At 38.1% G+C, this 16417-nt stretch overlaps 2 protein-coding genes and 1 non-coding gene across 13 annotated transcripts in view; 2 read left to right on the top strand and 1 right to left on the bottom strand.

Moving 5' to 3' along the window:
- Positions 1 to 81: 81 nt before the first annotated feature.
- On the top strand, positions 82 to 7756 carry LOC121647454 (B-cadherin-like). The gene is made up of 16 exons (XM_041996909.1): positions 82 to 358; positions 1324 to 1413; positions 1486 to 1635; positions 1708 to 1863; positions 1994 to 2135; positions 2216 to 2388; positions 2469 to 2597; positions 2690 to 2875; positions 2971 to 3215; positions 3795 to 3934; positions 4046 to 4270; positions 5041 to 5265; positions 5362 to 5489; positions 5707 to 5850; positions 5975 to 7636; positions 7718 to 7756. Exons 1-15 carry the CDS (start codon positions 305 to 307, stop codon positions 6254 to 6256), a joined length of 2469 nt encoding a protein of 822 aa, XP_041852843.1. The 5' UTR covers positions 82 to 304; the 3' UTR covers positions 6257 to 7636; positions 7718 to 7756.
- A 3395-nt stretch (positions 7757 to 11151) lies between these two features.
- The window catches only part of frmd4a (FERM domain containing 4A), a 92951-nt gene continuing 87685 nt past the window's right edge, over positions 11152 to 16417 (bottom strand). For 9 of the 11 annotated variants that reach the window (XM_041996903.1, XM_041996904.1, XM_041996901.1 and 6 more), the window contains 2 exons: positions 15205 to 15307; positions 11152 to 14242 (listed from right to left, as the gene is read on the bottom strand). In XM_041996903.1, coding sequence (XP_041852837.1) covers positions 14140 to 14242; positions 15205 to 15307 — 206 coding nt within the window. In that variant the 3' untranslated portion in view covers positions 11152 to 14139. Of the gene's footprint in view, positions 14243 to 14821; positions 14894 to 15204; positions 15308 to 16417 lie in introns of all 11 variants that reach the window. The other 2 variants (XM_041996902.1, XM_041996908.1) reach the window with 1 other exon arrangement.
- On the top strand, positions 15476 to 15548 carry trnam-cau. The gene has a single exon. It is a non-coding gene; the product is annotated as a tRNA-Met (tRNA).

Raw genomic sequence — 16417 nt, 5'->3', positions numbered from 1 at the left:
ACACACACCTGCATGTCTGATGGTGCCTGCCGTCACCTCACTTTTGTTTTTTCATCAACTGTTGACTGGTGAAATCACACAGTCAGTAATTATTAGTGATAAGGTGAAACACGGTAAACAGGTTGTGTGACCACATGCAAGCTCATCAGTCTGGAAAGGACTAGTTAAAATATTTATTGAAAAACTTTGAAATGGAATAATAAAAAAGGACGTTTACTAAAGGCCAAAAATTTGGCAATTTGCAGCTGAAACAAGGCGACTGCGTTCAGTGATTGTGAAGGAGAGATCTGTGCAGTTTGGGGACATGACAGAAAGCAGCAGGAACTTGAAAGGGATACTTATTCTCTTCCATTTCCATGTGAGTTTGTTATTCTTCTTCTTATTATTTATATAAATATATATTTTTCTGTTGTTCTGCAACAGTTTAACACTTATTTATATGAATTGTATTTAATATTTGAAATTTAAACTGATTTTAGTTATTTTAATATTTTTTCTTTTTTGATCATACAGAGTTGTAGAATAAATTCTGTCTACACACTGTGAGCACGATTTGTTTCTTCTTGCTTTCTGTCTCCAGAGGAGAGTTTGGTCTCCACTGTTTACCTGGTAATCCAGATCTCAAGTTTCTAACTGATGGTCTGTCACTAAATTCTATGCTATTCTTCTTGTTGGTACACAGCTGGTACAGCATTCAGGGTGTTGAAAGCCTCATCTTACTTTAATTATTATAGAAAACAATTTATTTTTTGTCTTAACTGAGCACCAAACTTTCTCCCAGAATGCTTTTTCTTTTTATCTAGTGGCCAGAAAATTCAGTCGGACTTGAAGATGCCAATTCTTGTGCAACAGCATTTCAATTTATAGCAATGACTTTTTAAAATCTACGATCCTGTCTCAGATCCCACATAAGTTAATCTCTATAAATGCTGTCAAACCAGCCCTTTGTAAAGTTAGCACATGCAGTATCATGTTTAGATTCAATGAATTAATAACATTTTAAATGTATTATTTTGATTCTGTGCAGATTTTAGACAAAGCACATTAAATTTAAACTTGTGTATTAATTTTTTGTTGTACTGAGATTCTGTTGAATAATCTACATTCCCAAGATGTAGTTGGAAGTGTAATCAAAGTCTCACATTGATGATCAGCGGAAGTAAGTTTTCATTGGGAACTGTTACGATTACATGTTGAATATCATGTGACGCTTCAACATGAAACTTATGCAGCCTCCACAGTTTTTTTTTGTTTTTTTTTTACAGTGTTATTATAAACAACATACCCATGTGTTAAAATGTTTGCCCTACGCTTGTTCCTCAGAGCTTGGTAGCTGCTGACGGGGTACAACTGAGGTGCTTTGGCAACAGACAAAACTGCACAAATCTTGAAATTCCAAAGAACAATCTTGAGGTACATTTAGAAATAATTTTTCTCGTCTTAATAAACATTGCATCTAACTCAGCACTGTCTTAATTCAAACAGAACACCTCTGACAGTGTCCTCCTGCTGCTACCCATCAATGACCTTCCACTCATGCCTGGTGTATTGAAACGGATGAAGAGGGAGTGGGTCATTCCCCCCATTAGCATTCCAGAAAATGACAGGGGTCCATACCCCAAATATGTGGTGAAGGTAACTTCTGTAGCAAATTAAATACCTTTGAATGGAGTTATATTAACCTGTTCCTCCTTGACTTTCATTTAGCTCAAATCCAGCAATAACAACAAGGTGGCAGTAACCTACAAGATCAGCGGACCAGGAGCAGATCGGCCCCCTGAAAGGATTTTTAATGTTAATGAGCAATCTGGTGTGATATATTTGAAAGAGCCACTGGACAGAGAGAAACGAGCCAAATACACTGTGAGCTGAGACTGCATAATATCACTGTTTATTCACAGTATTTAGTGTTTTATAAACTAACAGTGCTCTCAAACAAGCTTGATGATAATTTATACGTTTTTGGGAAAACGGCATGTGTTGTGTGTCACAGCTGTTGGCCAATGCACTCTGCGAGGGAGTCAAGATAGAGGAGCCCATGGAGCTTGTTATCAACGTCATTGACCAGAATGACAACTTTCCAGAGTTCACTGAGAATCTTTTTAATGGAAGGGTGAATGAAAGTGCAGATGTTGGTGAGAAAACAATGTCGGCAGACTTTTTGAAATGTAAAATTAAGTCTGATTAATCAGCTTGGTGTTGTTTTCTTCAACAGGTGAGCCTATTATAAAGGTAACAGCGGAGGATAAGGATGAGCCAGAAACAGACAATGCCATTCTACGTTATAAGATAAGATCTCAGGTTCCTGAAATGCCATTGAAGGACATGTTTGCCATAAACCCAGTGAGTGGATGGATCAGTCTGAGGGCAGGAGAACTGGACAGAGAGGTAATGTTCATAGACAATCCTCTTCTCTTCCCAAAAGTTTCCTCTCCATATCTCCATTGTAACTCATATTATTATGTTAGTCTTACCCAGAGTACAAGCTGATTGTAGAGGCTGCAGATATGGAGGGCAAAGGGCTAACTGCCACCTGCACAGTTATCATCATCATTAATGATAGCAATGATCATGCTCCACAATTCACCGTGACATTCGTGAGTTGTACAAATTCTTCAAAATATCTAGAATATTTCAAGTTTAGGCTGTGAATTTAAATTTGTTCAATCTGTTGCATGGCTTTCCCCAGATGTCCACAGAGGTCTCTGAGAATGAGGTTGGAGTGGAGGTTGCAAGTCTTCTAGTCACTGACATGGATCAGTTAGGATCTCCAAATAGCAACACCAAATACTCAATAATTAAAGGCAATGAAGGTGGAGCTTTCAACATCACTACTGGGCAAAATAAAATGGAGGGAATTATTAGAACTGCCAAGGTTTGGATTTACCTCTTTACTTTAACAAGGCTTTAAAACTTATTTTACTTGTCACGTGTACTGTGTCACGATAATTTTTCCACTTTATTTCCTAGGAGCTGGATTTTGAGAGCATTCCTGTCTTTATTCTACTTGTGGTGGCAACAAATGAGGCGCCTTTTTCTGGACCCGTGTCCACTTCAACAGCCACAGTCACCGTTACAGTTGTGGACAAGAATGAGACCCCTGTTTTCAGTTCACCTGAGGTGCACGTGAGCATCTCAGAGAATGTGAAAATAGGAACTACTTTAGCCAAACTCACAGCAAAGGATCCAGACTCAGCCAGGAAACAGAGAATTAGGTAACAAACGTTATCAATAAATGTTAGTACTTGTGCTTGTGAGTGCTTGTGTGTAGCTCATTCCACATGCAAATGACCTGTCCCAGGTAATGGCATTGATTTCTCAAAGAAAATAAATTTAAAAAAAAAATACTGCTTATTATTCCAATGCAGGGTCACAAGGAAGCTGAAGCCAAAACAATAAAAATAAATAAATAATAAAAAAAAATAAATTAAATTACTTATTTAATAATTATTATAGCTTCAAACTATATTTGACTTGTATTTGATAATTTTTGAAAAATTATTAAAATCATTTCCCAATTTTTCACAGAAATTAATTGAATGGATATGTGTGCAAAATGTACACATACCCTGAAGGATAATTTGCTGATAAATATTTACTAGCTCAATATTTTATATTGACTAAATCAGCTATTTTTTGTTTGAATGAACAATTTTTAAGTTGATTCAGTGACTCGCTGTCTCAGAAGTTATTTGACTTGGCATGTGGAATTAATTTATATGCAAATCATACATTTAAGTTTAGGCACACAGGCTCTGATGAAGCTCTAATCAGGTTTTTTCTCTTGCTTTCAGTTATGAAATATACAAGGATCCTGGCAGGTGGCTTAGAATTGATAACACAGGATCAGTCACAGTTAAAAACATTATGGACAGAGAATCCCAGCATGTGAGAGACAACAAATACAAAGTTCTAATTCTGGCTTACGATGTTGGTAAATTTATACTTTTGCTATTACTGCTTATAAAGTTAATTCTCTTTAAGCAGTTTTTATACTTGACTGAAATTAAGTCAATTACTCCTGAATCCTTCTCTTTTATTCTAGATGCAATTCCAGCTACAGGCACCAGTACTCTGGTTGTAAGTTTGTTAGATGTGAATGATAATCTTCCTGTGATCATCCAGAGAAAGGTCAGTCTGTGCAACATTGACCCTTTGCCTGCCCGCCTGGATATAATGGATCTAGATGGACCTGGTCATGCTGGTCCTTTTACTGTGGAGCTTCCAAAGAGACACAAAATGAACTGGACTATTAGCATCAGCTCCACAAGTAAGGCAGTTCATTACTGTCATGGAAAGCCTTTTTTCACAAAAAAATGGAAAGTTTTCTAAAATGCATCATATACTCAAATCTGTCATTTAAAAATTTATTTAAATCTTTATTCAACAGTCAGAAATATAATGAAAATAATGCTCATGGTCTTCACTGAGTTGTTTTATTGACTGAATTGAAAAAGCGGGGATCATATTAGAACATCCTATCTGTTGAATAAAATGCAACATCACTGGGGAACCGAGGATACTGTTTCTTGATTTTTCTGCAACAGAAATGTGCATAAAATGTTGCTGAATGTAAGATTTCAGCTGCCCAACAGTTCATGATCATCTGAGTCTGATTGTCCTCATCATGATGCTCTGTACTTTTTCAACAGGACTGTAAACAGGGCAGTTAAAGCTCTTATGCCTATCCAGAAACTCAAATGAATCAATCTGTTCATTATAAAATCCTCCAAACAACCTTTCCACTTTCTATAACTTTTCTGTCATCAAATTTGTTCAAAGTTTCTAAACACGACGAAGATGATCAGTGAATACATTGCATTTCTCATAATCATGTGTCTGCTGAATAAAGGCTCAAACAATTAACTAATTAAATTATAAATAATTTTTTATTGTTATTTATATAAACTAAAGCACTTTAACACTGTGATAGTTAAGTGAAAGACTGGAATTAAATGCAGTAAAACCTAGAATATATCCATTCAGCTTTACATGGCTCAGTCAACCCACTTCATAAGATTTCTTCTGTTTACTTTCCAGCTGACGTGGTGGCCCTGGCCCCCAAAAGACACTTATCACTTGGAGACTATACAGTGGTGATGCACATTTATGATGTTGGCAAGCTGTCCCAGGACAGCACCATTAATGTTGAGTTGTGCCAATGTAAAGGAGCAGTTGACACCTGCTTCATCTCAACATCTGACAGATATCTGGACATTCCTTCTCATACAAATCCAGTTCTTGGAGCAGTTTTTGGTGTTTTATGTATGTAACCTGTTTGTCTTAAATTTGAATATTTTTTTATTTTTTTATTTTTTTCTCTCTTTTATAATTTAAATTTTAAATGCTATTTTTCATTAGTGATCCTCCTCCTCCTGCTGTTGCTGAGAAGGAGGAATAGGGCGGCGAAGGATGTCCCTCTTCTTGAAAATTTACCAAGAGACAACATAATCTACTACAATGAGGAGGGAGGAGGTGAAGAGGACCAGGTAGGTGGAGACGATGCAGTAGGAGATGATTGTAGCTCTGGTTAGTTTTCAAGAAATATCTTTAGTAATATAGACCATTATACCAGACAACATTACTGACTGTTAGATAAGACTGTAAGATAACAGTGTGATCAGACAGATGCTCACTACAAATGTAATTTAGCAAAATGTAAAATGTCAGGAAACCTCGGGACCCTCTTTCTTTTTTAATTTATAGAACTACGACTTGAGCCAGCTCCACAGAGAGTGTGATAACCATCCTGACGTTATCAGCACCGTTGTGTTTCCTACAGTCCAGAGCTGCCCAGGGTATCACTTTCAAATCCAGGTCAATGAGGAGATTGGAAGATTCATTGAGGATGTGAGATGCTTAAATGTACTCTAGACAGATTACTGTAGACCTGTTCTACTTTCACTAAAATATTTTTGGTATATGACTGCATAAAATTCACCAGTGCATTATTTGCTGAATGTTTCCTGCCTAGAACTTGCAAGCTACGAACACTGACCCTACAGCTCCTCCTTTTGACTCTCTCCTGGTGTTTGATTATGCTGGTGGAGGCTCGGAGGTGAATTCCCTCAGCTCCATTAACTCCACAGACTCAGATGAGGATCAGGACTTTCAGAGCTTGGGTCACTGGGGACCAAAGTTCAGCAGACTGGCAGATCTGTGCAAGGACAGCAGTGAGGATGATGATGATGATGATGATGATAATGATGATGATGATGACAGCAAAACACTGCCAGGAAAAACAGAATGGGTCTGATGTGACTCCGTGTATTTATGGATACCCTAAATTGGTAACCATCTGCCCAAGATCCCCACAGTGCTTTGTGACCTCTTTCTGCAGCCATGTGTGTTTTCTTTTCTTTTTTTTTATTCTTCATGGTCTGAGCATTAATAACTACTAGATATCTTGCTTTTTAATGTGCTGTCTTAATACTGGAATATTTTAAACAATATATAACAATAAAATAGAAATTTTATCCCCATGAATTTGTTGAGGTTTCAGTTTTGTGGTCTGTTGAAATAATGATGGTCCACAACTCCATGGTGAGGGTTGAGTACCAATAAACAGTTAAAACTGCTTTCATTACATTTGCAACTGAGATGTATTTGTTGTGAATATATAATTCTCTGGTCAAATATCTTTACAACAAATTACTGGTTTTATTTTCTTATTGTTTTTGGGAAAAGACTGAAGAGTGTATTGAAAGTTTTTGAGGCAACTTAGATTGTTTTCATCTGTAAAGTGCTTTCTCTTACTATGCAGATGATATTTGATATGATACCTGTCAGAGCCATACATTAGGTAGGATAAAACAAATAAGAGTTGATAGTATTATTAAATTGAACTTGACACTCAAATGAAAGGAGTTCTCTGATACTTCAATAACTCCTCCTTACATGGTGGCAGGCGTTTTACTTGTGACAAATGATCTCCTGGAATTTCTTTCTCAAGAGTGAACTTTAACCATTTATTATCTTCCAACTCAAGTGAACTTTGACCTTGTGAACCTACAGTGCTCTTCTACACTGAGGAGTCGTAGCAGCTAAGTAAAAATATGTTGAATGTTTATACCTTATTTTACTTACTTGAGGGTCGATATGAAGGCTTGTGAATTAGTTTGTTAAAGATTTATGACATCTTGGGAAGGTAAGCATTCCTATACTGAAATAAATGGTTAAATCTGAATTTAGGAAGTGCCTGATTTGACTGAAAGGACGTCACTCGATGTGGGCGCCATTCAAAAATCATTCTTTCTTTGACATAATTTTTTTTTTATTTTCACAACAGATGACACAGAACATGTTTCAGGAGGGATTGTACCATGTGTTTTTTAAGGAAACGCCTACAACCCGCCCCCCGACCCAAGTTTCCAATGACAGGGAACTTGATAATGCCAGGATTCATCGCTGGTTTGGGACTGTTGTTAATACAAGACTTTTAGTGACTGGGGTAAGGCACAGCTTTCGTTTTCTCAACCAAACTGACTAAAGCTTTTAATCCTTGTTTTCCTCTGTTTCCCTTCAGGTGGTTCAAGTCCTTAGTGCCTTTGCCAGCATGCTCACAACAGTCAGTCATGCATGCGTGAGGTTTAACTGCTCTGTGTCCATGATAACTCCGGTTTGGTCAAACTTACTTGTGAGTCAACATCTGCTTAATTGATTAATGCTTACAGAGTGAAAATAAAATTCAGGGTCCTAATTGTTTGTGCTGTGACAGTATGTGGCTGCTGGGTGTCTGGCAATGGAGGTTCAAAGGAAAGCTAGCAAATCAAAGGTAAACACTTTCATTATATAGAAAAAGGAACTTATTCTGGACATTTAAAATGCTGTAATCAGCTTTAGATCATGTTTTTGTTAACAACACACAGATTATCACACTGATGGACATTAGAAAAATGCTGTAATCAGCTTTACATCATGTTTTTGTTAATAACAAACAGATCATCACCCTGATGTGTCTGAACCTCTTCAGTCTGCTGTTTGGATTTTCTGCTCTGCTTGCAAACAGTCTTGTGTCTGCAACACCTGCAGAACTAAGCACGTACCAACAGGTAATTCTACATTCAATATGTGTTAAGCCCATTTTTCTTCTTTTTTTTATATTATATATTTTTCCAAGTTATGCAACACAATGGCAAGAGAACAAACAAACACTTAACTTCCATCACTTTCTCTCCTTCCTGCCTTCCTCTGAACAGAAAGCTGGTTCAAATGTTGCAAAGGTGAGCTCCATATTATTTGCTGTTCAGTGCCTTCTGGGGTCAGTCTACATACTTTTCCTGTCCTGGAGAGGCCTGCGCCGCTACAGTTCAACCCATATTCAGGCCTACAGCCGCATCTCACAGGTACAAATACTGGATAATCTTTTGACCACCCTGACCAAGAGAAGAATGTGAATATGAGCAGGCCAAGATTTTTCAAATACTTTACTAAGGACTTAATATCTCACCAAAAAAATAGTCCAAAAAGTCCAAACACTAAAAAAAAACGAGGAAAAAAAAAAAAGATTTTTGCATCAGCCCTTTGTGTTTTTCTCTCTTATTAATCATCTCATTATTCCCCAGATTGACACTGTTCCTGTGTATAAAACTAAAATAACTAAAACTGGCTTCACCTCCTGCAGAAACACAGTTATGCTGCTCACACTGATGCTTCTGTATATCTGTAATAGTTATTTCCTTTATAAAAACCCCTCAGCAAGAAGAAATCTATTTTTGAACCTGTGTCAAGTTTTGCTGCTAATACTTGTCGTTCAGGACTTTAAGTTGTAGTGGAAATGTTGTACAGTTCTTTAATGGTTCTTTCATTTAGATTTTTTTTAAAAATCCAAATACTTAACCACCCACTGCCTGCATATAATGCTTGGTCATTTTACAGTGCCCGGGAAGGTACACTTTCGCGATACAATTTTAAATCCAATGCAACACTTTTACATTGTCACGATGTACATTTACAAAACAAAAGAACAATGGCGAAACACTTTTACCAACAACAAAACAACTTTACTTGGACGTGAAACACTTTTACAAGTGTACCGAAACACTTTTAAAAGCTCAAAAAACACAATTACAAAGATAGGTGTTTCACCATAATTTGTGACCCATCAGAATCTGTGACCGCAGGAACGTCTCTGGACCATAGAAGACGAGCAAAGTCTTGAAAACACTTTTATTAAAGTCTGAGTTCATACATGCACAGTGAAGTCATACATCCTGATAGCTATCAGAAATGGGTTTTCAATGAAAGTGTTTCCAAGACTTTGCTCGTCTTCTAAACAAATGCAGAGAAATGTATACTATCGCCCCCTGTGGCGATTGTAATATTGTTTTGCACTTCCCGGCCACCGTATAATTTTGATTTCAATAAATTGCTGGTTTTACTCATTTTAGATTGAGTTAAACTGGTTGTGAGTGAGGATGGTAAATTATGAAAAGCACTTTTTGGGGTAACAGTATGTGTCTGTGTAAGGTGTTTGCAAAATCTGTATAAATGACCATACTTACATAAATGACTAATTTTCTTGATCATGGGTTATCGGATTTAAATTTGTATAATGCTTTCTTGACAGGATCCTGATGACACTAATGGGTCACTGCTGGAACAGGATGAGTTGAATCTGTGAAACATGATGACCTGAACAGCCTTCAGATTTATCCTGTGTACACGTGTAAACTGAGTTACTGTTGTAGGGCTGTTTGAGCAGTCCTGATATAATAATGACAAAATCATACCAAGACACCTGACAGGTGGCTCAGTGTCACATCTCCTTTATTTTTTGTTAGAAATTATGATTTTGTGAAGAAATTACATTACAAAATGTCCATGATAATAAAAAAGCAACATTTAAATTATTTAATAGTTATTAAGTGTAAAAATGTATGTTTTTTTATTTTCTTTTATTTACTCAGAAGTTGCTCTGTGATGGACACTAGAGGGCAGCATTGGCAGAGGTTGTTTGTGTGGTAGTCCACTAACTCTCATACACTGATCCATTCCCACCTTGTACAAATGAAGGTGTTCCCTTTATTTTTCTAACTTTGCCTGGGCATTTGAAACCAATTTGTGGAGTGAGATGTATGATCAGTTGAATATAGAATACGTGTCATCATTCACAGATGTTTGCCAGTATGAGTGTAAATAAAAATTCAGGAAGCTTGAACAGGTCAGTTTAATTCTTCCATGAGAACAATTGTTTAATAGATGTAGATGATGGATTTGTGAATGTTGTACCATAAACCCAACATATTTCCCAACTTTGCCAATATCTAAAATCTATAAAAAGCTCAAGCTGCTCTGCATCGACTGTTCATCTCATATCATGACATATGGAGGCTACTGGTACAACAAACTTATGATGTGTTTGAGTATTCAGTGGTTAAAGACTTCAATACAAAGTAAGATTCTATACCACTCCTGCAGCAAAAACTCACACACACACACATGCACACACCAATGTTCATAAACAGACTTGTATCAGTGAAAAAAAATCCTAGTGCGGCTACTTTCTCACGGCATGTCTGACTAACAGCTTCCAGCTGTTGCCTGGTTGGAAAAGCTGCTATGGGAACACACCAAGTACAAAGAGTTACATGGGATCCATTTGTAAATGGACACAGAACTACAGAACACACTAAAGCAGGATGATGAGGCTCAGTGTCTTCACAGAAAGTGACTGGATTGTTTTAAAAGAAACCAAATAAAAACCACAACTGTTTGTGTGTGTATTTATAGCTAATGTAGTGGTGCTCACAGCTATGGGGTACATGTTGTGGACATGATCCATATGGACAAATGTCTTCACATCCTGTTAGAAGTCACATCATTAAGGAGTATTAGCAGTCAGCTGTGACATTATGGCATGCAAATGTAAAAGGATTTTACTGTTTAATCTTGCGGTTGGCTGAGTCACATATTTTATGATTGAAGTGTACCTTCCGTTGACTCTGTAGGAAATACTCTCAGGGGGAAGTGACTGAAGCTTGGATGTGATGACAAGAGTGTGTCAGAGAAGTGGAAGTGGAGGCTACATGTTGGGATTCCCTTAGATAAGTCTTGACTATGACCCTTCAGCCGGATGGCCCGGAGCTATTGTTCCTGAGCTGCTCAGGAAGTGAGTGAGTGGAAGAAGAAAAAACAGACACAGGCATAATCTTGAGAACATTCATCAATAATTTATTTTCTTACTCTCAAGAACCACCACGGCTTCTCATCTTGAAAATTCATTATCAATTTCCAACGACACAGTTTTGCAAAATGTAAAGTTACTATACAAATTCTTAATAGAAAAAAGAATAAATTAACTGTGGAATTCACTTTTTTTTTAATCAATTCCACATTTTTTCTACAACACTTTTAATGCATTGTTACAGTTGAACAGAACTGATAATGTTGAGTTACATGCTCTATTGTCTGGTTGAGGAAGTGTTCTACTATTAAACTGGTAAAAATAAGCTTCATTTTGCACATCTGGTTTTGAATCTATTGTTAAGAATGAAGAGATGTCTAAATCCTATGTGACAAAGCAGTAACTGGTCATTTTGTAGCACCTGAAAGGGTTGTTATGATGTCAGAACTTAAAAAAAAAAAAAAAAAAAAGAAAGAAAGGTTCATATAAAATGGAGCATTTAAAAACAACGTGAGTGTTAAAAACCCCACAAAACCTTACAGTGCCCCTCCGTACATACAGGAAAAGACTGATAAAATAGTTACCTCCTTTCTCTGGGAATATTACAAAAAAAAACCCTCATACATCTGTATGGAGCAAGGAAAGTTTGCTGCATGGAACTATGGAGGTACAGGATATCACATTTCTTCACAACAGGCTCAGACTTCAGATTATAACAAGATCAAAATGGTACTTTTGGGGAGTCGAACGCCACAATGGAGCAAAAATAGCTTTTTAAATTTTTTTTTCAAACCAGTCTGTGGAAGGCATTTGTCAGTGGATCTGCAGGGCATGCATGGGATTGTGTCTTCAGTGGGTAAATAGTGGGCAAAGAGTGTCATGGAGAAAAGTAAACTTGAATACCTATAGTGCAGTGGTGAATTTGTATTAGTAGGTAACCAGTCACTGCTGGTTTCAATCTTGCATAAGGGCCTATTAAATCTGACCAAGCATGGATGAATAACTCTTGGAGAACCAACCATGCAGGGAGAGACTGGGCTGCACCTTACAAACACTTAATGGTGCCAGTGCATAAAGTAAACACACCTCTAAGAAGGACCAGGGGAGATTTATACCATTCCTCCCATGCTAAACAGCAGGGCAAACTTTTAATCCAGTCTGATTGGTACTATAAAATAAAAAAGAATACATTTTTATTTGCTCAAATGATTTAGGATTGGTCATAATATTGGTACGATTAACATAAAACTAATTACAATTTTGTGCAAGAAAAAAAATGGTGACTGATATTTTGCACCACTTTAGGGAAAACTTAGGAAAATTGGTTCAAAGGCAGCTAAAACAAGCAGCTCCTTCATACAAAACTAGGTGTGCCTTTCTAACCCTGTTCTGAATATCTAACTGTTGATTTGTATGTTCTCTGTTTAGGTTTGAAGGGTTTATGAATTCTTCTCCGCCCTGGTTATAGCTTCTCTTCTGCCCTGACAGCAGGGCATTCATTGCCAACCCAAGATCCACTCATGTCTATGGCATAATAAATTCACTGACTACATGTTCAGCCCTCATAGACAGTATTCATATTGTGCTTTCAGACAAAAGTGTGTTTTCATGAAGTGATTTGACATGTTTGCTGAGTGTCTTATGGCTGCTGTTTTACAGAATGGCTTCAGACAGTGGAGATTAGAAAGAATGCATTTGCCTGAAATAGTTTCAGTGCTAAATTACAGTACAAATGTAAAGCACCAACATGTTTGGAACTAATAAAGTTCAGTTGAAATGCTTCAGACACGCTGAGCAAATGGGTAGAAAGATGAGAAAACACAGTGTTGTAAGGGGACTGAGAGACACAGCAAGGTGCGAGCCAGTTTGGAGCCAAGGCTGGAAAAAGCAGAGCATTTTGGTTAAAACAATTCAACACTGAGCTGTCTTACCATCAAACTACAAGTTATGTCAATAGTTATACTTTCGGTCAGAAATAAAAACGAAAATACAAATATGTTTCTATTCCAAATTTGCATTGACTTTCACCCCAACACCATACGATCTGGCTCAAGTACTGATCACCATGTGGCCCAACAACCTGACAGAGATATATAACTGAATAATGCTAAACCCAAATTCACACCTCCAGATTCTGCCTATGATGCACAAATAACCCTTCACTGCAAGCATCAAAGGGTAGGTAATGTGTAAAAATACCTGCCTCAGTTCACTGTTGATTAAAACTAGCCCACAGACTCATAGAGTGCTTGTTATTGCTATAGTCCTTTTCTGCATCTCAGACCGTGTTTCAGAAAGCACCTTGACATTGTCTCCATCAATTCATCCACATACTGTTGAGTTTCATGACTGTCGGTTTCTGCCCAGAGACTATGATGTGGCCAGTTAATTCAGCAGCTGTCTTTGTTGGGGATAAAACCAATTCTGTAATATTCTCTTCTAGTAAATACACATGGGGAAAAATAAGGAAAAGGACTAATGTGTTTGGGAATATAGGCAATGTAACAGATTACATTTGGGCTTTATAATGGGTTGATATTGGTGGCTCAAATTAAGCATGTGTCCTCTGCACAGGAGTGATTCGAAATGCGATATGAAACAGATCCTGGACTATGAGTAGCATGTCTGATATTCTTCTGTGCTCTGTCTTCACTTGCTCCATTGCTTGTGTGCTCCAGAGGGTGACTATTGAAAGGACTCTGTGGTGCTGTAGGGAAACAGTTCAACAGCTGTGGTGGCACTTCTCAGTCTATTTTGTCAATTAAGCTGTCGAATAAGCCCTTATCAGAGCTCAGCGAGTGCATCCCTGTCCAGCTGAGCTGTGATAGACAGGGTGAAACAAAGAAGTGGTGCAATTTAGGAAGGAGGGAGGCTCGTGCCTGGTCCAGTCAGGGCAGGAGTTTTTGCAGGGCCTTATGGATGAGGTTGTTCAGTTGTTGATGGGTAGTAGTGAGGGAAAGTGACAAGGCAGAAGGAGAGGGCAATGGAACTTTTCTAGGCCTAAAAGGAAGGTCTCAGACCAGTGTTCCAGGTTTGGCCTTGTCTTGTCCGTACCACTGCGCATCTGCCAGCTCTGAACACAAGGGGCTGCTGCGAAAACAGCTGTCAGTGAAAGACCTGCAGAAAAAGTTAGACAAGGATCACTGACTGCAAAGTAGTAATTTATTTCTAAAACATTTTCAATACTAAAATGTCCAAGTGCTGCTGAGCTTTATTGTTTTAACAAGGTTCTGTGATGGTCCATTGTAAAGTATTTCATTAGTAAATCCAGTGAAGAGTTAACCACAGTGAAGCATCTTAGTCAGAACACAGCAGAGCACATGCAAAGATCAGTCAAAGACACACATACCTCCACCATCAAAGAGCAAGAAAATAGAAGTGAACCTTCCCCAATGTCAGCCCCTCCATGGCCGATGATACGCAGTAAGTAAGGGGTGAATATGAACTTAATGTTTACCAGTCACTTACTGTATATCACATTGTGTACCAAAGTCATACTATCTGTAGAGTTGTTCATGGATAGAGATCTATGCGCACTAGTCTGACCCTAAGTTAATTTGGCCCTGACGTCATATGATGTCATGATGTCATATAATGCCTGATTTCTGGTGATTTTCCCCCAAATTTTGCTTATGCTGCTGCTGTGTTTTCTATTGTTCATTTAGACCAATAGGAGGCTGAGACCATAGACGGTACCTCTATGCATCAGAGCTGGGCTGAGGGGGAGACTGACAGACGTCCTCAGTAGGAGAGCTGTCTGCTGTGCCTCTAAACCAGGAGAGAGGACACACACATAAGGAAAGGAGGGTTAGTAAAGACAGAAAGACAGATAGAAGAGAAATGACAAATATTAAGTGATAAGACAATTGTTCAGCAGTCAGAGTGAAATGACAGAAAAGGAGGATAAAAGGAACAGTAATGTAATGAGTAAAACACAAAGGACACAAACAGAATTTAATGCTAGTGTGGCAGAGATTGAAAAACAACCCAAAATCAATGTTACTGATGCAGAGGAAGAAGCTGAGTAGCACAGATGAAGCAGCATGGAACAGCTCTAAGCCATGATGTGTGATTCTTACCCGCTTTTCCAGTTGAGGATGTGCTGTGGGCTACAGGGTGGTGTGGGTGTGGCGGCGTGCTCGCTGGCGGGCGTCATACTCCTCTGGCTGTGAGGGGAAGCAGCTGAAGGAAGAACTGAGAGTAAGCCAAGTAACACTGCTGGGGACAGAGAGGTGAAGGAATTCCAACTATGCATTATATGTAGGGTTGGGGGATGTGGCCTCAGGGCAACAAAACCCTTTGACCTGAAACCCATGTGTGAAAGAAAGTCCACCACATACTGCTAACCGGGCCTCGTTGGCGCAGTAGGCAGCGCGTCAGTCTCATAATCTGAAGGTCGTGAGTTCGAGCCTCACACGGGGCAATATTTTTTTTATGCCTCCCTCCTTGCCATTCACTACCTGAAACATCTGATTCATAATCCATGATTTGCTTCCCTTACTTAAAAACATAAAGTATGAAGTTAGGAGTACAGCAGCAATGGAGACAATGCAGAAACATGAATGTCAATCACATGGTCATTGGTCATGTACAAAACTGCAACCACTTTGGGAAAGATTTCTCACGACTTTTGAGGACTTATTTGATGTCAAGATCCCCAAACATCCTAAAAAAATGTTCCAGGGTTTGTTACCTGAAGCCATATCTCAAACTGAAAACATTTATGTCTTCAAAATTTTGATACTTGCATACAGAAAGATAGTTACAAGAAACTGGTTGAAATGTGAACCTCCAAACTACAATCAGTGCAAGGACATTTTAGAGGAAATATACTCCATAGAAAAACCTACTCTCCTAGACCTAGAAAGACCTATTCTCTCAGGACCAAGACTGCGAGCTGAATGGATCATCTATGAAGATCCTGACTACTTTAGAGGCTCTCTTTGCAAGGACCCTGCATACAGATCTTGATGATGCTGTTCTTGTGTTTTTATAAACACACACAGTCAGACACACACAGTTGTATCTTTCCATCTCTATTCCACAGACTCTGCAACCCAAATACTAAATATTTCCAACTGCAAGTACAAAAGAATCCTTTTTATTATTTACAAGGTCCAGTATTATTGTAAACCCTCATTTTAGATTTCATGACTAGTAAAATTGGCTGATTACAGCTTTATGAAATGAAGACATAGTGGAATGCTTTTGAGTTTTATAGCTGCCTTACTCTAATAACTGGGCAATGAAGTGGAGGCAGGTTCAGTAGGAATACATATTTCAGTGCAAAGA

Source organism: Melanotaenia boesemani, chromosome 10, assembly GCF_017639745.1.
Source record: "Melanotaenia boesemani isolate fMelBoe1 chromosome 10, fMelBoe1.pri, whole genome shotgun sequence".
NCBI classification, from domain to species: domain Eukaryota; kingdom Metazoa; phylum Chordata; class Actinopteri; order Atheriniformes; family Melanotaeniidae; genus Melanotaenia; species Melanotaenia boesemani.
This window is presented reverse-complemented; position numbering and strand designations above follow the sequence as displayed.

What these genes read in the sequence shown, in the direction of transcription:
- LOC121647454 (XM_041996909.1), top strand. Translation starts at nt 305, where the DNA reads ATGACAGAAAGCAGCAGGAACTTGAAAGGGATACTTATTCTCTTCCAT. An exon ending in TATTAGCATCAGCTCCACAA is followed by an intron (nt 4,271 to 5,040) that starts GTAAGGCAGTTC and finishes TTTACTTTCCAG; the next exon opens with CTGACGTGGTGGCCCTGGCC. An exon ending in GAGGAGGTGAAGAGGACCAG is followed by an intron (nt 5,490 to 5,706) that starts GTAGGTGGAGAC and finishes TTTAATTTATAG; the next exon opens with AACTACGACTTGAGCCAGCT.